Source organism: Danio rerio, chromosome 16, assembly GCF_052040795.2.
Source record: "Danio rerio strain M-AB ecotype USA chromosome 16, GRCz13ab, whole genome shotgun sequence".
Taxonomy (NCBI): Eukaryota; Metazoa; Chordata; class Actinopteri; order Cypriniformes; family Danionidae; genus Danio; species Danio rerio.
Window position 1 is genome coordinate 42,268,161 of NC_141036.1, and position 22,899 is coordinate 42,291,059.

The window sequence follows — 22,899 nt, forward strand, 5'->3', positions numbered from 1 at the left end:
TTAAGACTCGCACAAACAGGCTAAAGAGCAGCTTCTTCCCCAGAGCTGTAGCCTGTGCCACCCCTCCTCTCTGTACACATTAACAATCACCCCCCCCTCCCTCACTCCCTACCTTTCTGATGTTCTGCTGCTAATGCACAAAGACACTTTATGGATATTCATGTTTGCACTCATTTGCCATAATGTAAATACTGTGACTATTACATTTAGTATATTTTTATCTTACATCTTATATTTTTAGTATTATGTCTATTGTTGGTTTTTATGTGACTTATTACATTTAGTATACTTTATCTTGCCTCTTATATTTTAGTATTATGTCTATTGTTTGTTTTTCTCTCTTTTTATGTTGCTGCTGGTCTCTGTGAGTTACCAAACAAATTTCGTTGTACAACTACAATGACAATAAAGTTCTTTACTTTACTTCTTTCAGTGATAACTTGTGAGACGGTCCAAATATTGTTGACAGCGCTATACTGAATATTGGATCTGAAATCACATGTATGTATGACTTGAAAGCAACATTAGCACTGTATTTTAATAGTCATTGGCTGCTAATATGATTTCACTACTTACAATTTGCAAACATTACTTTTCTGTAATCTTATTAAGAAGAATAAATGTCTGAATGTGCAAATATAAAAACCAACTTTACCCCAAATAGTAAAAATTGGCCTTCAAAAAAAACAAATTTTCAAAGTTCCCAAAATATGCAACTTATATTTCTGTGATATTATTTCAACACACACATAATTTTTGTGTTTTTATAGTGAAGACTAACAATACTGGCATTCAAATATATGACAACTTTAAAAGTTAGATATATTTAAAAAACTAAAAAATATATTAAAGAAATACAAACATACAGTAAGAAATTGAGGTGAAATAGTCTTTTATTGGCACATTCATTCAGTGACAATTTGTGAGACAGTCTAGATATTGTTTACTGTGCTATATTTTAAACACTGGATATGAAATCGCATGCAAGCATGACTTAAAACAACATTAGCACTATTTAATTCACTGTAAATAATGCTATATTTTGATAGTCATTGGCTGCTAATATGATTTCACTATTAAGGACATGTAAATAATACTTTTCTGAAATTATATTAAGCAGAAAGTCTGAATGTGTGAATATAAAACCAACTTTATATCAATCAAAATATGACCTTTACTCCCTGAAAAATATTAATTTTCAAATGGGGCGTACTGTATATGATTATATGAGTTTAAAATGAAAATATGATAAAGAAATATACGATAGAATGAAATTTATAATTAAAGAAAGCAAGAAATCATATTATCAGTCAATGACTATCAAAGTACAACATTGTTCACAGTCAAATAAACAGAGCTAATGTTGTTTTCAAGTCATACTTGTATGTGATTTTGACCGAATATTCAAAGTAACGTATCATGGTAAACAACATAGGGAGCGAGTCACAAGTTGGCAATGAACGAATTTGCGGCTATAACACCAACTTTACCTCAATGAAATAGAAATATGGGATGAAAATAAAGGAAGCAGATGCAGATGAAAACGTACGTTTGCACACAGGTGGAGCAGTTGTAGGTTGTTGTGTTGTTGTTGATTCTGATTCAGAAAAACTGAACGCGCGCACATCAGCAGGAAGGTCGACCAAAACACAAGAAACTGCCCCATAATGTGAAGAATTGTACGCTTTAAACAGCAGAACACTGTTGACTTTATGTCTGGACCCTAAACTCTCCCTTCAACAGATTAAATACTCCCAAAAAATACTCCAAAACTCCGTTTAAAGGAACTAAAGCCGTCAGATGATCGACGCTGACTAAACACGGAAACACAGCAGCGCTGCGCCTTCACAATAAAAGTCCCGTGCGCACGACACTTAAAGGGATAGTTCCTAGCAAGAGAAAACTTTTGTCACCATTTATTTATTGAACATTTATACATTTATTACCTCTGTTAAACAAAAATATGTATTCTGAATAATGCTAGAAATCGGCAGGAAAAAATACTATGGAAGTCATTGTCTAGCAGTCTGTCTAGCAATGTTTAGCCTTAATGTGTTTAACAGAAAAAAGAAACTCAAAGATGTTTTGAAGCAAGTGAAGATTGAGTAAATGACGACAGAAGTATCATATCTGGGTGAATATTTCGTTTAAAGTCTGCATTAAATCAAAATGTTCAATGTTTATGTTGCTAGCATATGGCTAGTCTTAAAATAAACAAGTTAATCTGTGCAAATGAATCCACTGAAAAGTTTGTTTTGTGGATCTTTAATCAAAATCTGCCCATCGGCTTCTTTTCTGAAACAGCGATTCTTTTCTGACGACTCTGATTGGCCAGGTTATGTCCGAGTCCAATCAAAACTGGACTCGAGTCCGAGTTCGAGTACCCCAACACAACCAAAACCCCTCTAAAACCAGCCTGGTTGACTAGCTAAAACTAGCCAACCAGCCTAGGCTGGTTTAAGCAGTTTTTTTTTTCAGTAGCAGTCTTTGTTTTCATGAATGAATTATTTTTGTTCCAGTTTGTGATGTTTTACTGGATTTAAAACCAATTAAATTATTTGCTCCTGTTATAGTTTGAGTCAAAAATATGTCAGATGGGCATAAATATACGCCCTTTATGTTGCAAAGTTTAATTTCCAGATTAAAAAACTAAATTAACCATATAAATGAATGTCTAATGAATGTCAAACGTCAAACTAACTTTATTGCGGTTTACGACCTGGCTAAGCAAAAATAAAAAAAAACATTCATGTTAACCTTATACATAAAATAATGGTGCACCCAAAAATAAAAGTTTAAAAATCTGGATGATTTTCTTTCAAGTTATTTTTGCAGGATGTCTGTAATGCAATAATATATGTATATATATATATATATATATATATATATATATATATATATATATATATATATATATATATATATATATAATTTTAGGCTGGATTACTGTAATGCTCTGTTTGCTGGCTGCCCAGCATCCTCTATTAATAAACTTCAGCTAGTACAAAATGCAGCAGCTAGAGTTCTTACCAGGTCTAGAAAATATGATCCCCTATCACCCCAAAGTTATCCTCCTTACCCTGGCTGCCTGTTAAGTTTCATATTGAATTTAAACTATTACTTCTTACCTATAAAGCTCTAAATAATCTAGCTCCTTTTTATCTAAACAACCTTCTGTCTCGCTACAATCCAACTCGCTCTTTAAGATCTCAAAAGTCAGGGCTTCTGGTAGTACCTAGAACAGCAAAGTCGAGTAAAGGAGGTCGAGCCTTCTCCTTTATGGCTCCTAAACTCTGGAATAGCCTTCCTGATAATGTCTGAGGCTCAGACACACTCTCTCAGTTCAAAACTAGATTAAATACCTATCTGTTTAGCAAAGCATACACTCAAGGCATCACTTAGTAGGTTTCCACACAGGTTTCTGCATCTCGTTTATAAACACTATGAACAGCAGCTACGCTAATTATTCTCTTTATTCTCTATTTCCACCTGGGTATACTCATCCCGAGACCCTTAGACTATGAAGCGCCACTGATTCGATCCAAGACCAGCGACAAGATGATCCCAAGGTTTCCATAATCCTGGACCAGGCCGTTTCCTGAGCAGCTGCTGTGGTGATCATAGAGGAGTGGAGAGCATGAGACTGATTTCTGCGACGCTCCAGGGACAGACGAGTCTTCGCTGAGGTCCAGCTTCTCCAGAGCCTTGGCTGCAGCTCTGCACAAGACGTTTGGCCAGTGGAGAAATGGTTGTGCCCAACTGAGCCACGTTTTTCTTATTCTCACCTTTCCCCAATTGGTGAAGGGTTTTCCCTGCCGCTGTCGCCACTGGCTTGCATGGTTCAGGATCTGTAGAGCTGCGCATCGATGGATTTGCTCTTCAGTGTTTGGACTCTCAGTAATGATTATTAAACCACACTGAACTGAACTTAAACTCTGAAAATTGAACTGACACTGTTTCAAACACTATAATCTTCTATGTGAAGCTGCTTTGACACAATTTAAATTGTAAAAGCGCTAGAGAAATAAAGACGAATTGAGTATATATATATATATATATATATATATATATATGTATATATATATATATATATATATATATATATATATATATATATATATATATATATATATATATATATATTTCTATTAAATATAGATATTTATTGTCAGCATCAACAACATCTCTTATACAGTAACAAATGCTTTAAATGGGCTTTTAATGCATTTATTACTTTTTAAAGGCAGTAATGAACTGAATTGCATGAATGAAAACTTACACTGTTTATTTAACACTGTGCTTTAAAAGTGTGCTTTGACACAGTCTTACATAAGTTCATTGTTCAATGCATAGTTAAAATAATACTTAAATATATTAACATCAAATGCTAAATAAATACATTTTTCTCCGACTCCTGTGTGTAGGCTCAGTACGTTGACTTTTATAGTGACGAATAATTTTTTACATTGCCTTTAAAGTGAAATAACTGAACATAAACATAGGAGGCTGACAAAAATGGTCGTTTTAGAAGAACATTTCAGATGGCGCTGAGAGGTTTTTGCATCTGAACTCTTCATATATAAAAGTATGGTAATAATACTTTTAATATGTTTAAATTAAGTTAACTTTTGGTTAGTATACTTGCAATGTACTTATTTTCACCAGGGGTCTCTAACTCAGTGAACACTAGCTGGCTCACTTTACTTATTAGCTTATATTTGAGTGTACTGTGCTGTGTAGATGTAACACTAGCACAAACTGAAGCATAAGTGTGTTTCCATTAGTTTTCCACAAAACTTTTCTGAGTGTTGTTAAAAACTGTTGTGAAATGAAGACATTTCCATTCTAACCATTGTTCTTTGGCTAAAGCTCAACATTTGCTGGTCAGACACTGAAAGAGCCCTGGTGCTAGTTCAGTAGATATTATAGTAGGATTACTCATATCAGTGAACACACTCTTATATTTCACATTATAGTCACACAAATGGCAGGGCAATGTGCTTTAAACATTACATGACACATCAATATTGTTCTATAAAGGCTAAATTGAGTCTGCAGTCTGTAAAACAGATCTTCTCTGTGTTGTTTTGTGTTGTGTTCACACTTATTGTCAGATCAACACACAGATAAAGTAGTTCAGGCATGTTTTGAGTGCATTACAGTGCCGTATCACTACGCTGAAGGATTTGACTTGTGTTAATGCAAGGAGCCGGTGTGATGAACAAAGAGCAGGAGTCAGAGATACAGTTTATTGAAGACAATAGTTTACAGTTTGATCAGCAGAAAACAGCTTCAACACACTCCATGGGGTTCGCAGGCCGCTCTGCGTACAGTCTCAGTTTCACAGAAATGATAGAAGAGCAGCACACATGTGGTCAGTGACCAAATCAGATCATCAGGAATTCATACTTACATTGTTTTCTGACATGATGCTGTTTTCGGCTTGCACATTTTTTTTTAAATTATGAGACGAGTAAAAATATACAATCACAGTACATTATAAAGAAAATGGAAAGACAAAAAGAAAACATTTAAAAAAAAGAAAACAACAAAAAAAATTAACAGTAGGGGTATATACATCACATATTAAAGAAAAAGATTATATAATTGACACATTTCAGTTGTTTTTAAAGCATTTTTTTGTAAAAGAGTTAGAAATTGTTTTAAAGTAATGCTGCATTTCAGTGAGCAAGATATAAAAAAGGGTTTTTGGTTTGAAAATGTACATTTATGTATATACTATTTTGTTAATAACATAAGAAGATTAAGAAAAAAATATATTTTTTATGTATAGCATCCGTTTTATTATTAACAAAACATTTTCCCATAGTAAGGAAAAATCTTTATCAACATTCTTAATAAGAAAAAGAAAAATCGTTTCAAAGCAAATTAGAAAAACTGCATTGCCAAAATAAGTGAACTAGGCACTTATTTTTTTGTGTTGCTTACAAAATGAACAATTAATATCAATATCTTTTTTATATCTTACTAAGAGAGTATTGACCGAGTGTGTATGGTGAATAGTTCTAAATGAAACTTCTATTATCTTATTTGTAATTAAGTAGCTATTTGGGATGAGCCATATTCGATTTCTTCAATCAATATCTGAAACAAAAGAATTCCAATAAAATAAAAAAAGTCACATTTGGAACTGATACAGTTCCATTAGGAAATAACATCAGAACTTTTCAATGCAAATGGATGGGGCAACCATTACTGTTTCCAAAACAGTGAAAAGCCTTGGAGTAACGATTGATGACCAACTAAACTTCTCTGACCACATCTCTAGAACTGCTCGATCTTGCAGATTCGCACTCTACAACATCAGAAAGGTCCGACCCTTCCTATATGAACATGCAGCTCAACTCCTTGTTCAAGCTCTTGTTCTCTCCAGACTGGACTACTGCAACTCTCTACTAGCCGGGCTTCCAGCTAACTCTATCAAGCCTCTTCAGCTGCTTCAGAACGCAGCAGCACGAGTGGTCTTTAATGAACCTAAAAGAGCACATGTCACTCCGCTGCTCATCCGTTTGCACTGGCTGCCAGTTGCTGCTCGCATCAAATTCAAAGCTCTGATGTTTGCTTACAAAGCGAATTCTAGCTTCGCTCCCTCTTATCTGCTCTCACTTCTGCAGATCTATGTGCCCTCCAGAAACTTGCGTTCTGTGAATGAACGTCGCCTCGTGGTTCCATCCCAAAGAGGGAAGAAATCACTTTCCCGAACTCTCGCGCTCAATCTGCCCAGTTGGTGGAATGAACTCCCTAACTGCATCAGAACAGCAGATTCACTCGCTGTCTTCAAGAAACCACTAAAAACTCAACTATTTAGTCTCCACTTCTCTTCCTAATCTGCAATTGCCTCTGTGGCTCCACCGCTAACTGTATTACAAAAAAATAAAGAAATAATTTACTAATGTTTTGCTTCGTACACTTTACACACCTGAAACTTGCTTAAAGCACTTATTCATTGTTGCTCTTATAGTTGTGTAAATTTCTTTTTTCGTCCTCATGTGTAAGTCTGCTAAATGTAAATGTACTGATTTGTTTGAAGAAGTTGCAGAGAAACTATATTTTCCTACCTTTGTAGTAGAAGCGTCTCAAGGGGGGAAGTAGAAGGATAGAGAATGCCTTGGACTAACCTAATAACTCCAGATGGTATGGCATCAAATACGACAGCAAATTCTTTAGGGGGGATGGGAGTATTGAATCGATTAAGAAATTTTGTTTATGAAATTGAGATAATTTAGCTGGTATTTTATCAGCATTATAGTTACAGAGTAATAACAATTAAGCCCTCCAAATTAAGAAAATATGTAATTTGGAATAAAGTTCCAGATTGATGTTGGATTTTAGAGAATATTTTTTTGTCCCATTTAATTTTGACAGTATTATTAAATGTACGGAAATCCAGCATATTAAGACCACCATTCTCAAAGCTCTTCATAACTTCTGCTTCCCACATTCTGCACTTCCTCCTGCAAGTGTCGCAGTCAGAGCTGCATGCAAATGAGGGCCGGCTGAAGCCTCCCCTTTGGTCTATTAGCTCTAGATTGACACCTCCTCCCTCCAACCAATCAGGTGAGGAGGAAAGCTGACGTCACTCTAATGGCGGCTTCAACTGGCCCTCATTTACATGCAGCTCTGACTGCAACCCTCGCAGGAATTTGGGAAGCAGAAGCGGAAAACAACAAATGACAAACATCAAACATGGAAGAATGAAACCATTTCCTGCTGCTGAAAGCCTCTGTGTCATGCTGAACCCCTTGTGCTCCAAAATCTCCTCTAAAACAGATCCTCTTTCAGGGTGAAAAGCATAAACTACACATATCTAGAACAGTCTTTATTTTTATTGGTTTCTTAGCCATGGCTGATCCAGAATCTGCTGCACTGTTTGCAGTCTCTGATCATCATCCCCAAGGGTAATGCAGGTATTCATAAATGCCATGAATTCTGTAACATTTTAAAAGAGAAAGTTAGTTAATGGTGGACACACACACACACACAGCTCAATATTGACCTGAATGACTCCTGTTGTGCCCTAATGTTCAGTCTTCATGAAAATATAATATTTATTTTCCTAATGTTGGCCTCATTTTAGAAACCGTCACCAAACCTCAAGATAAAGAAAAACATTGTTTTGGGTTTTTCTGCTGGTAAAATGTGGCCAGGGTCAATTCTGACCCATAAGTCAACAGGAGGGATGAACAGTGTCAGTCCCAGTCATCTTCTTACCTTCAGGTATGCTGGAACATTGTTTTTCTATTTCCCGCATGATGTCAAACAGCTGCTTCACTGTGTTTTTAACCGCCTTCTTTGGAGATATCCTTGTGTCTGGTGGGTATTTCTTTGGATCTGTCAGAAAGAGAGGTTTAGTGTTGAGCAAGCAGTTCAGCTAAAGCCCCATTCAACTGAGTCTCAGAGACTAATTGAATGTTTTCGGCTTCCTCCTGAAATAATCTGACTTACCATGACAGATGTGCATCCCACAGCCAAAATCAATTAGCTTGATTTGCAGAGGCGGGTCGATGACGAGGATATTACAATCATGAATATCATGATGACAAATTTTCCGCCTCAAGCACTCCTGCGCTGCTTTGACAATCTGCAGGATAAGCGTACGCGCGACTCTCTCCTCCAGGTGTTGGTGCTTCTGCAGGAAATCCTCCAGTGTTCTGCACGGGCCAAGATACTCCATCACCAACATTATTGTCTTACACACTTTCTGTAAGCAGATGCAATGAGTTAAAATAAAGCACACGACAGCAGTCCTCAGGTCAGTCTTTACTAGGCATGGGCCGGTATTAGATTGTGGCGGTATGATAACCTTGGATCAAAATTTCACGGTATTGTGATTACTGCTCTAATATGTAGTCTTTTTGAATGTCTGGGTAAAAGACAAACTTGTTCCCCTCTGAAAACAATATATTTTATTTTGTAATAGATTTATAATATTTTTTTGGCAGTAAACATGTCAGGCTAAATAATTCAAAAGATTAATTGACTTCTGCGGCCCTCATTTGTTTCAAAAACACTGATTTCTTTACTATTTAAAACAGCATTTTTGGATATTTATTCTGCTGGAGATACTGTTGTCCTAAAAAAACTGTAAATAATATATCTCACACAACGGTATTACAGAAAATTTGGCAGTTTTAAAACCTCGACTTTTCCATACCTTAAAAACAGTTATTGGCCCATGCCTAGTCTTTACACTGGCTTCCAGTTACATTCAGGATAGATTTTAAAGTAGAAATGAGTTTATTTTGCTTACCGCACCGGCATATCATTAACCCACAAGCTTTTCTGAAAACAAGACAAAGTTATTTACATGTCCAGAAATGCTTCTTGATTTAGGAATTTGAATTTACAAAATTAAAACGACAATTAGAAACGAGACAAACCCTCCTGCAGCGCATTGTGCATGAAATGTGCTGTATAAATACACCTACTCCTCTTGGCAATTTCTCCACTTTAAGTAAAAACCATTCCTGGAGCTTGATGAGCAGCGGGCTGGGGGGATCTCTCGCAATTGTCATCATGGCCACTTCGATTGGTATGGGTAACGGATATCCAGGCTGAAGATAAAGTGCACATTAGCATTAGCATATCAACAGCATGTAATCCTGTTTTTCAATATAACTGTAAAAGAAAATCTGTAAATCAGCAGCTTTCCGTATTTTGTGATTCATGTTTTTTTCTGTGTGTTTATTTATGCTTTTGAAATGCATTATGGGAGCTTGATGTTTATTATCTGTACTGGTTTTGTCAATTGTGATGTAAAAATCTGGTAATTCGGCTTCTGACGGTATTAGATTTTAATGTGATGAATTGCGGAAGCTTTGATATTATCAAGATATTAAGCTGAGCTGTGAAACAGATTACTTTATCAGGTATGATTACAACAATACCTAGTGTATTCCTTATTAAATACATGTAAAAAGATTATAAAGTACAATAATAGGTAACACTATAATAAAGTATAAACTAAACTACTTTAGATAAATTAACTGATGTTAACGAGAGGACTTTACTGTACAGAGTTAACGAACAAAAGACAAACAGTCTCTGAATTCCCAAAGTCGTAGCCCAGATTAACATGAGAAAAGCATCATGTTTGAAAATAAATGGCTTAATAAGGGTTCAACATGTTGCAGAATAAAATAATCTTAAAAGACACTCTAAAAGTGTAAATAAGAATTATTCATTATTTTACATGTTCATTATTATGATATACTGAATTATTGAATATTGGCATGTGACTACTTTTTCTGTTATATGTATATAAAGTCACTGTTAAACTGCAGAGTTAAATTTTCTGCATCAAAACTCGGCAGAGCACATTTTAATTCCCATCATAACCATAAATAAACAGAAAACAGCAGTGAATCACAAAATGATCAGTAGATATTTGTATAACCACAGCCGCAGACAGACTCATCTATTAAATGTATTTTGTGATGCTTCAAATATGAATCACGCATGATGTTTTCAGACTTACCACATTGCTGTCAACTTCTGAAAAAGTCGACTTGATGATAAACTGTGGATGAAAAGCAGAATTAAACATGAGTGAGCAATCAAACATGATTTCTCCAAAGTTGATGTCCTCTAAACTGGACTAGGGTGAATAGACTTACCTGTTTGCCGTCCACTTTTCTGATACCACGATAGACATTGCCGTAGCAGCCAGCTCCAATATTTTCTTTCAGGTCATATTTTACTTCCACTGAAAGATAAAAACAGCATGTTCATTTGAGACAGCTTCTAGTTATGCCTGAACAGACAGTATAAACATAAAGCAATTTAACCCGTAACAGCCAACAACATAAACAAAGCCAATTTGCCCCGAATTAAGTTTTTTGAAACTTTTTTTTAATTCAAAAGCCTTTTCCCAAAATATGTCAAAATAGTTTGTCACTAAAAAAATCACTCCATTTGCTGAAACTGAGAGAAAGTTGAGGCCAAATGACCCCAGTGTGTATGAAACAGCAACACAAGGGTTAAACAACATCAATCAAACATTAAAAATACATTCAAATCTACCAGAACCAGGAGAAGGCCCTATCCTCTGTCTACATGGCGGCCTTCTTTGTCCGGAAGGACCGGGAACATGAAACATACTTTTTTCCATTTATTAGCAGTAAATAACGCTCTCTAGGGTGTATAAATGAGTTTACTGCAGTTAATTATCTGAGTTTTCGCCTTGTCTGAGTATCAAATGAAGAGTTCCTCAATACACGTCTGTTCTGTCAGGCGTCTGGTGGATTCTGACACTCGCGGTGCAGAACGCGTTCGATTTATGACGTAGCGTAGGGCCAGACCAAAGATGGGATGGGGGTCATGTAGGTACAGGTGTTCGCGTTTATTCTTCAGGGTGTAAAAGGTGAAGTGGCATATTAACCTACTGTTTAGGGCTCGTGATAACATTATAAAATACGCGTGGACCTTATACAACTCTTTTGCCATCTCTGCATGGGGAAAAGAGGGAAGAATAAAGTTAATCACGCAAGGCCTGGCATGATTGATATTTGACTGGTCCAACACGGCTGATTAATTTGAGGACTCTGTATCGGCCTTTAGCTCTGCACTGAATTTACAATGTAATACGGAATCACGATGCTTTGACTCTTGTCCAGAAGTCTGCTGCTAAGAAATCGAAAGCTCCGGAGTCTAATGTTAGTTGTCATGGAAACGAGGATGTCTTGGCGGCAGTACGTGAAGTTGCTAACCTATGGAATAAAATTTCTGTTATAATTATAAAATTCACGCATCTGCAATTATGAAACCGCAAAGGAAAACGAAACATAACTTGTAACGTTACTTTACAGACACAAAATAGTTTCACCACGGACACGAAGAGTACGAATCAAACAGCGACAGTCCACTGTCAAAATACATCACCGCGGTCACAGGCATTAATTAACGAGCCAGAGTCATCGATCACACCAGTGCGCTTGCGTGATGAGATCCTGAATCCTGACTGAAGGAAGCCCGCCGAACAAAATGTCTGGGCAGCTCCCACACACCGTCTCAGGTAAGACTTTTGTTAATCCCTCTTTGAGAAATGTCCTCCATGAGCTGTAATAAAGGTTGAGACTCAATGAGGTCCATTTTCGCTGTGTTTCTTAGACATTTTACAGAATCAAAATTAAGATCGGGCCGAGGATAGCAAGCTAAGTTAGCATAACGTAAGTGAACTTGACAGGCAGCGAGCGCAGAACTTCTCAGTGAATCTCTTAACGGTGTTTAACTATAACATGGCATCTGTTGATTAAGTGTTTTTGAAAGCCAGATAGATTATTGATCTATTATAAAGAAGATATCAGCAAAAGGCAAGTTAAATATTTGAGGGTTTTTGCTTATTTTTATGACACTGAATCAAATCCTTCAATTGTTTAAAAAACTTGAGATCTACGTTAATTTATCTTATTATCACCGAATGAGTGGGAAAATATATTGAATAATGTAATAAAGTCTGTGCAGATTAGCAATTGGTTAAATAAGTGACCCGGACCCATGGGCGTAAATCATGAGGGGCAGTCATTTAAACACTCGTATTTCATCTGAAAGCTGAATAATTAAGCTCCTCATTGATTTATGAGAGAAGATTATATGTTCAGATATACGTTTTTATATTATCTTTAAGTTAGCAATCCACATTACTAAGCAGAAATGACGTTTTTATATATTTATAGCAATTTACAAAGTCTTTATAAAGAGATTTCTTATCTAAAGTAGAGTAACCTAACTTAAATAATTTGAGCAAATAGCCAAAAAAGTATATTTTGTCTCATATAGTGACTATTTCCTCAAATCTACCTGCTCAACATAAGACTCGTTTCTTAGTATTAGAAAAATGCCCAATATCTATCTGTCTGTCTGTTTTTAGTTAGCTCAGATTATGTCCTGCTTACAAGCACTTAAATCTATGAAAACTGATCATACTAAGATTTTTAGCATAATAGAAAAAGTGGACCTTTTAAAGACTAAAGACTTTGATATTATTTTCTGCTGGATACCAGGCTGGTCATATGGGATTAGTTGGAAATGTGCGTGCAGATAAAGCATGATAAAGGAAGATAGAAGTTGGAGATAACAGAACGTAAACTTCCTGTGTCTGATGTTAAACCTGTTTTAAATCTGTATGTTAATGAGAAATGGCAGATGGAATGGGATGAATGTAGGAAAAACACATGGTATGAAGTGAATCCATTAATTAATGAAAGGAATAATTACCATTTTGAAAATAGACATGACCAGGTTGTTCATACAAGATGTAGCATCAGACACTCATGGCTTACACTCGCATATTTATGAAAAGGGGAAGAAATACCTATTGGTGACTTGTGTAAAAATATTTTACCGATAAAACATTTTAATATGTTTAAAATATTTCCCGAATAAAAACGTTCTCTAATATCATGTAAAAATACACATTGTGTTTTTAAATTATATTGGAGAATGTTTTTATTCTGGAAATATTTGAAGTGAGCTGTTTAAAAAGGTGTTTTACAATATTTATCTTTAATCTAACTAAAAGATTGTATATGACTGTTTTCAGTGTTGTTGCTTGCTACTTGTATGTTTTTTGTTGTTATTTTAAAATGTATGTTTGCTAAGATTGTTTACTAACTGAAATGAGCATCATCATGCTAACTGATATGCTAACTGATATGATATGATTATAAATTGTATATTTAGTACATGTTTTTTGCCATGAATATAGCCAATGCTGCTGATATGGCATTAAAACCTAAATAAAATCTGTCCATCCATCCATCCATCCAACCATCGTTCTGTCTGTCTATCTATCTATCTATCTATCTATCTATCTATCTATCTATCTATCTATCTATCTATCTATCTATCTATCTATCTATCTATCTATCTATCTATCTATCTATCTATCTATCTATCTGTCTGTCTGTCTGTCTGTCTGTCTGTCTACCCTCTTTAACCATTGTCAATCATAATTCTGCATGACTTACAGCTTAATTTTAGGTTAATGTTTATCAGGTTCCATTTGGTGAAATAATATCTGCTGCTCAAAGCCTGGTGTCGAGGCTCACCAACACCCTAAGATCACCAGAGAACACAAACCAACTAAGAGAGATTAGTTCAACACAGAGAGAGAGGACAACATCAAGTTTTCAGAGCCAGTCAGTTCAGCAAGAAATGAGGTGTGAGATTCAGTGGATGACTGTATGTGTAGAAGAATCTAATGTGTTTTTTTCTCTAATAGAAATTGTTCCTACACTAATGAGAAAATATTTGTAGGTCATTTCCTGGGTTTTTCCGAGAGGAGCGTAGAGGGAAAAGCTGTTTTGCACCATATAAGTGGAAATGTAAAAGCTTATTAATGTATTTTTACCTGCTGGACAAACAGCATGAAAAAACACCAAAAGGAGAGGCAGAAGTACATCTCACTATGGCTGGACTTGAAAGACAGCAGTTAAATGTGCAAGAAAATTTCCCCCATTCAGAGGTATGATTAAAGTTCCATGCCCTGTTATTTTGTATTTCTGTATTTGTTCCAAAATTATAATGTATTAATTAGGGATGCTCATTTCGGTTAATTTTGCTAACCGACAACCGTCGCTCATTAATAGGTTGTTAACGGTTAACTGGTCAGATTACAATTAATTTTATATTAAACAAATTGACGTGTCTATTTTGTGTCTGACACATTAAATAATGCATTTTAAAATACTAATTTATTTTTATATGCTAGCTGCTATCATATTAATAATAGAACAAAACAACAGAGCATCTTTATGCACTTGCAGTGTTTAGCACAGAAGAACAGAATAAGAGAAGAACTAAATAAAATGAATAAAATAAATTGGACTGCCCTAAATTATTTTCACTTCAATAATTAATTTATATTACAAAACGAAAATACTGACTGATTCTTTTTAATAACCGGCATAGGCTGTTTTTTTTTCGCCAATCATGTTTTTTTTTTCTGTCAAATAAAATCGCAGACTTTCTCAAATCGCCAGCTCCACGGAAAATATGCATTTATTTAATGCCCCGCTGTCATTATTATAATCACAAAACCTTTTTACATTTTAATAGAAATCATTATTTTAAAGAATATGTCCTGATATGGTTTCCTCTCTCTCTCGCGCGGTTTAAGTGCGCGCGCTGCGTGATGAAAAGACAACAACACGCGCGCATAGGTTGACTTTTTGTAAACAGTTTTGTTGTTTAAATATGATGTTACATTATTGTGCATACATGCTTTATAAGCTGTAAAATAAAAGGTAAAGCCTATTTGTTGTGTTTATGATGCAGATCCAGGTCAACATCAGCGCTAGTTTGGCATCAACACGTCTGTTAAACAGCAATATTCTTCTTCCATTTTGCTTCTTTGCCAAATGTGTCTGTAGGCACGGGTTATACGTTGTCGTCCCGCAAGTTAAGTATGCCTTGCAGTTAAACAAGGGGCCGAAAACGAGGCGCACCTCACTGCCTTTATGTTGACAAGGAAAAAAGAAGAGAGGACCGCGCTTCTTCTCATGAAACGACTGAATCAGCTGGGTATCGATTGTGTCTGTGTTGTTACAATTGTAATATTTAATAATATATAATAAATTGATATTCAAGATTTGTATATTCATCCAGCTCTGGATAACTTAAAACAGCGATTAGACCTTCAGAGCGGCAACAATGCGTCCTGAAGTAAAGCGAAACGGCTATAAACTCTAGCAAGATAGAGTGATTATATGCAGAGCCATATTCCTTTATCTTTAAATAAAGTATAACTATAGAAACTGTGTTCATCTTAACTGAAAGCTTCGTCGTGTTTTCTGGCCTCACGCATCGCGCACCTGTCATTCAGTCAGCACGTAACGCCAAAGGGTTAAACAGACTATACGGTTACAGAAAAGTTTGCGTAATAATCCACTTACCTCTTAATACATTTTGATGCGATTATAATCCGCTATTAAAAACAACAACAATAACTGAATGTTTTGAATGGATAATGTAGCCGTGGCGGGATGCATTTTGGTCCCCGCCATGGAAGAATGAATGTAGCGGAAACCATGCTCTTTAAAAGTTCTCTGTAGTTGTCTTGACAACACAAACTGCTGCTCTGGGATGAGCCGCGAGCAAAAGATGCCCCTCTTAACGCAAAGGCGCATTCAATCGGCCCCTTATGCTGCCAAACTAAAAATATATCAAATAATATGTTTCATTGTTTAACTGATAGCATTAATCGGTTACAAACGCACCCTTTTGGTTAACGGTTAATCGATTATATTGAGCATCCCTAGTATTAATATAATTGAACTGTTCAAGCTTTCAGATATACTTGTGAAATTGTTTCTAAAACTGGCCAACATCTGTGGTGGATGTTTGTTACGCAAGTCTTCAGGTATGTTCTTTTTTCTTCTTTTTTTGATGATGATGATGATGAAATGCTAATACACTCTTAGTAATTGTGCTAAAGCTGGGGCTTTTTAAAGTTTGTGTTTAGGTTAGGTTAGGTTACTTTATTTATACCCGAAGGTAGATTTGATTTGCAGTCAAGAGTCCTCATCTTACAACAGTGCCACACAAAGCAACTCACACAGTAACAACAACAAATGCGCATTAGGACATAAAACATAAACATAAAGAATAAATAAATAATCACTTTAAGTGTCCACCCCCCTCCCCAAAGTAAATATTTAAAATGATTTAAAATATACAGGTCACTGAAACATCTCTGCTTAAGTCTTATTTAAATGTCTAATGGCTGCTGGTATAAAACTATTTTTGTAACGTTTCGTTTTACAGCTTAATACTAGAAACCTACGACCGGAGGGAAGGAGCTGAAACTCTGAATGTAGGGGATGAGCAGTGTCATTTAAAATTGAATTTGTAATTCTCTTTAGCTGCCTAGTGTACACAGCTTCTAGATTGGCTAGTGACACCCCGGCCAGCTTACTGGACCACTTAACTATTTGATTTAGTGAATTTTTATTCTTGCCAGAAAGATTTCCAAACCATGACACCAGAGCAAAGGATAAAACGGATTCAAGAAAGGCGTGATAAAATAGATTCATCATCTGTTTATCAATATGGAAATAATTTAACTTTCTCAAGCAAAATAGTCGCTGGTGCCCTTTTTTACACACTGCTGCACAGTTCTCATCAAAGGAAAGTTTAGAGTCAATAATTATGCCAAGGTATTTATGATTGCACACTTTCCACAGTCTGATTTTTAATGGAAGTGCTCACCTGTGAGTGAGCAGCCTTCCTAAAATCCACGATCATATCTTTTGTCTTTAAAACATTTAACTGAAGATATGACTCCTCACACCATCTGACAAAGTCAGTGAGTACTGGACCATGACCTGTTTCATCATCATGGAGTTGACTGACAATGACAGTGTCATCTGCATACTTGATAATCGTTCTATTTTCCCACCTGCTCTGACACATGTTTGTGTAAAGCAGGGGTTTTCAAAGTGTGAGGCGCGCCTCCCCTGGGGGGCGCCAGAGCATGTCAGGGGAGGCGCGGAAAAAAATATAATATAATAAAAATATAATAATAAAGTTTAATTGTTGTATGTATTTTTTTATTATATTTAAACGTTTATTATATGCCTGCTAATACAATGGGTCGGTTTATGAGACCCACCCCGATTCAAAGCTGTAATGAAGTTCACGGCCCTTTGGCCGCCGGGAAGGAGGCGGAGAACCGAAGCAGTTTTAAAGTGATTTATTAATGACAGTGACGGCAGCTCAGTCTTAACCAAAACAAGCGGACGGCAGATCCTCACGGAGACTGCCGTCAAACTGAAAGCAAAAGTAAAATATGTCCGGGTCCGATCCTCTCTCGGCTTCCTCTGCCCTTGTTCCTCCTTTTATGATCCAGAGCTCCTTCCGTGGGATCTGAGGCAGGTGCTTACGCGGTGGCCTCACTCCGTTTCCACGGCGCTCGGCCACGCCCCCTCGCCACAAAAGCCTTCAAGTTCAGGGCTTAAACCCAAAAGACAACGATATGATGATCAGTATTTGAGTTTATGATTTACGTGGACAGGACCAGCTGATCAACCACGACCTTTATGTGTGGTTTGTCAAAATATTTTGGCTAATGACAGCATGAGACCCACTAAACTTCGACTGTTTTGACTGGGATGGACAGTTCTTGGATCTGTTCTATTCATATTGAACCATCATCCTAGTTTTAAAAACGTTATATTAAAATACTTATTACTCTGTAAATAATTGCACTTTCATGCAAATGATGATAAAAGTGAGTTAACAGTCTGGCATCTGTCTGTGTCTTTATATATATATATATATATATATATATATATATATATATATATATATATATATATATATATATGTATATGTGTGTGTGTGTGTGTGTGTGTGCGCGCGCGCGTGTTTGGGAGGAGGGGGGCGCCAATGGATAAGTTGTGTCAAAAGGGAGGCCCACTGTCTTAGACTTTGAAAAACCCTGGTGTAAAGGATGTATAACAAAGGTGAAAGAACACATCCTTGTGGGGACCCGGTTGAAGAGCAAACTTTATCAGATAGACATCCATTCACTCTAACACTTTGTGTTCGATTAGTTAAAAAATTAAGGATCCAGCCCACCAAGTTATTACTGAGGTCAAACTGTTCCAGCAATCTCTTAATTAGGCTGGCTTGTGTAGCAAGCCAGACTACTGTTATCCTATTAAACTTATTATTAATTTTATTATTCTTCTTCTGAGACTAAAAATTAAACTCTATCTCGTCCTAGGCCTTTCAAGCTATGACCATCAAACTCGGGTCAGACCTCCGAACTATTCTGACTCGAGTTGCTATATCCTTTCCGACTGATCCGACTTTCGGTTTTCCGAAAAACGTCCCGGGACCGTCGGAAAAATCCCATAGACGTAACATTGGATCAAACTTTGTGACCTCATAACTCCGCATCAGAATGTCACACAGACTTCTAACTGGGCTCATTTAACTCAGACTATCAAACTGCCAATGACTGACCACCTTTAAACTTTCTGGCCACGCCCTAGCAACCACTTTTGGACCCTAGAAACCGTCCCATAGACTTCCATTGCAAAATACTCTCATTGACTTTGCATGGGATCAAACTTTGTGAGCTCATAACTCTGCATCAGACTGTCCTACAGACTAATGATTGAGCTCATTTAACTCAGTCTAGCCAGCAGCCAATCACTGATGTCCTTTTAACTTTCTAGCCACACCCTAACAACCAGATACTGCACCCTAGCAACTGTCCCATAGACTGCCATTAAAGAGGTTCAGACTGATATTGTCATGCTGCAGTGTGATAGAGACATGGGGGTTGTTTTTAACTGTTCATACTGGCAAGAAGCTTTGATACATCATCAGTCTAAGCTGTCAATCAACTCCATAGCAACAAAACAGACTAACCTAGCAACGATATAATAGCAGCTATATCTCAGCATCAGAACATCTTAGAGAGGCGGGGGTTGGCTTGTTTGAATCAGGCTCGCACACCATCTGTCTATATCTATCTATCTATCTATCTATCTATCTATCTATCTATCTATCTATCTATCTATCTATCTATCTATCTATCTATCTATCTACGTACCTCTATCTATCTACCTACCTCTATCTATCTATCTATCTATCTATCTATCTATCTATCTATCTATCTATCTATCTATCTATCTATCTATCTATCTATCTATCTATCTACGTACCTCTATCTATCTACCTACCTACCTCTATCTATCTATCTATCTATCTATCTATCTATCTATCTATCTATCTATCTATCTATCTATCTATCTACCTCTTTCTATCTATCTATCTATCTATCTATCTATCTATCTATCTATCTATCTATCTATCTATCTATCTATCTATCTATCTATCTATCTATCTATCTACCTACCTCTATCTATCTATCAATCTATCTATCTATCTATCTATCTATCTATCTATCTATCTATCTATCTATCTATCTATCTATCTATCTATCTACCTCTATCTATCTATAAATCATGCTAACAACACGCTAATTCATGCTGGAATCATGCTAGTCACATGCTAATTCATGCTAGAATCATGCTAGTTACATGCTAATTCATGCTAGAATCATGCTAGTCACATGCTAATCCATGATAGAATCATGCCAGTCACATGCTAATTCATACTAGAATTATGCTAACAACATGCTAATTCATGCTAGAATCATGCTAGTCACATGCTAATTCATGCTAGAATCATGGGAACAACATGCTAATTCATGCTAGAATCATGCTAGTAACATGCTAACTCATGTTAGAATCATGCTAACAACATGCTAATTCATGCTAGAATCATGCTAGTAACATGCTAATTCATGTTAGAATCATGCTAACAACATGCTAATTCTCGCTAGAATCATGCTAACATGCTAATTCATGCTAAAATCATGCTAACAACATGCTAATTCATGCTAAAATCATGCTAGTAACATGCTAATTCATGCTAGAATCATGCTGACAACATGCTATTTCACGTTAAAATCATGCTAATAACATGCTAATCTATCTATCTATCTATCTATCTATCTATCTATCTATCTATCTATCTATCTATCTATCTATCTATCTATCTATCTATCTATCTTTTCATACTTTTTAAAACTGTTTAAACTAAATAAACTATTACCGTCAGGCTTTCACAAGCCAGCCTCAAAGTTTGTTCTCAAACTTTAAGAATCTAGTTAAAATGTGAGGTTGAATTGTGTTAAAAGCAGAAGAAAAGTCGACAAACAGAAGTCTGGCATGGGAACCATTTTTTTCTAAATGTTTAAAAAGTAGGTTAAACAAAGTAACTGTGGCGTCCTCTACTCCCCGATGAGGCCTATAAGCAAACTGCATTGGATCAAGTGCGTACTCTGTTCTTCTCAGCATTTCAGACCTCACAAACTTCTCAAAAATTTTCATCACAATTGATGTTAAAGCTATAGGTCTGAATTCATTAAAAGTTTGGGGTGATTTGGATTTGGGTACAGGGACTACCACAGCATCCTTCCAAACCTTAGGTACCTGCTGTTCTAGTAAAGATCTATTAAAAATGTATTCAAAAATTGGACTCAATTCTCTTGCACAGATTTTAAGTGTGCGACCACAAATATTGTCTGGTCCACAGCTCTTGTTCACTCTTACTGAGAGGAAAGCCTTATGCACAGCTGTTTGTTTTATATTAAATTGCTGTCCACCTGTAAGTTTACTATTTAATTCCTCAATTTCACTAGTAAAATCCAAATGATTTAAACGATTATAAAAATGGTTAAGAGCATTGGCTAACTCAAAATCAGTGCTATAGCCCACTAAATTAATCTGGTTACTACTCTTTAGATTATGGAGGCCTGTTATAGTTTTCAAACTATCCCAGGCTGAACCAAGCTTATTTGTTGCCATCTTGTTTTCTAGTTCAGTTTTCTAATTTTGTTTAGCTAGGAGAATCTCTCTTTTAAGCTCTTTATTTGCCAAATACAAATCAGAATTAGATCCTTGTTTAAAAAACAATTTCTTTTTCTGTATGCAGGATTTGACTGATTTTGTAACCCACGGTTTGTTGTTAGAGTAAATTTTTACCCGCCCACATGGAATAATCATGTCTCTGCAAAAAGCCACATAGGAGCATACAGTATCGACAAACATATCAAAATTATCACCACAGGACTGTTTAAACATCTCCCAATCTGTACAGTCATAGCACTCCTGCAAACAGAGCGCGGATTCATCAGACCAGTCCATGACATCCATTGTCTGTGTTTTCTGCCTTTTTAAAACAGTTTTATATGTGGGGATTAGATGAACACAATTATGATCGGCTGAGCCGAGTGGTGGTAGTGGCAGTGATTTATATGCGTCCTTTACAGATCCATAACAAAGGTCCAAACACCTGTCCCGCCTGGTCGGACAGGACACGTATTGATAAAAAGTTGTAAGTGTCTTATTTAAAGAGACATGATTAAAATCACCCAAAACAAAGTTTGGTGCGTCAGGTGATATCATCTGCAGTCTCTGCACTACATTAAAAATAGTGCCACAGGCAGACATCGCATTTGCTTTTGGATGAATATACACTATGGTAACGAAGAGTTGTGGGAATTCACGAGGGACATAGATAGGCCGTAGCGACACGGATAAAAGTTCAACGTCTGGTGTGCAGATGCGTTCCCTTACCGTTACAGCCATGCAGTATCTTTTGTTGACATAAAGGCATACACCGCCGCCCTGAGATTTCCGTGTTACCTCGGTCTGTTGATCCAAGCGAAACGGTGTTCCGAAGCCATCGATGGATAGGTCAAAATCCTGGTCATTCTCTGTTAACCACGTCTCAGTAAAGGCCAGAACACAACAATCCTTAAAGTCTTTTTGGAACCGAACGTTACCTGCAAGCTCATCCAACTTATTCCTTAAGGACCGAACATTTCCCATGATCACGGAGGGGAGCGGGGTGCGAGTCACCTGTTGTTTTCTTAAGCGTTGCCTAACGCCCCCTCGCTTACCTCGCTTCCTCATCTTGGCCTTCGGCTTTGTTTCCCGCGTTCCATCGGACACTTTCCGTACCACATTTGGTAAATAAATGTCTGAAATTGTCTCTACCCTTAAAGGGTTTAATTGCAACAGCGTGCTCCTGGTATACTGTATCCTTCCATGATTAACAACTCCGTGAGCATATTCACCAGCAAGCAGAAGATAAACCGGTTCCCATAACAACGTGAGAAATAAAATCTCCATTGTAGATAGATTGCACACGAATATATTAAAATACTATCCCATAAACAATTAAAAAGAGAAGAGCGGACACATAAAGTCTAAATTGTTAAAAACAAAGTGTTAAAAAACAAAACACAAGCACTAGTCCCATGCCAAACTCTCACTGCTGGTCGGTGCGTGCGCA

At 36.4% G+C, this 22,899-nt stretch overlaps 1 protein-coding gene across 1 annotated transcript; it reads right to left on the reverse strand.

The window, feature by feature from the left end:
• Positions 1–5,235: 5,235 nt before the first annotated feature.
• Positions 5,236–22,517, reverse strand: LOC147833433 (uncharacterized). Its single transcript, XM_087286366.1, has 8 exons — positions 22,505–22,517; positions 10,638–10,726; positions 10,499–10,540; positions 9,450–9,575; positions 9,272–9,303; positions 8,467–8,722; positions 8,233–8,352; positions 5,236–7,950 (listed from the first exon to the last, which is right to left on the reverse strand). Exons 1-6 carry the CDS (start codon positions 22,515–22,517, stop codon positions 8,704–8,706), a joined length of 321 nt encoding a protein of 106 aa, XP_087142492.1. The 3' UTR covers positions 5,236–7,950; positions 8,233–8,352; positions 8,467–8,703.
• Between the last annotated feature and the right edge of the window lie 382 nt (positions 22,518–22,899).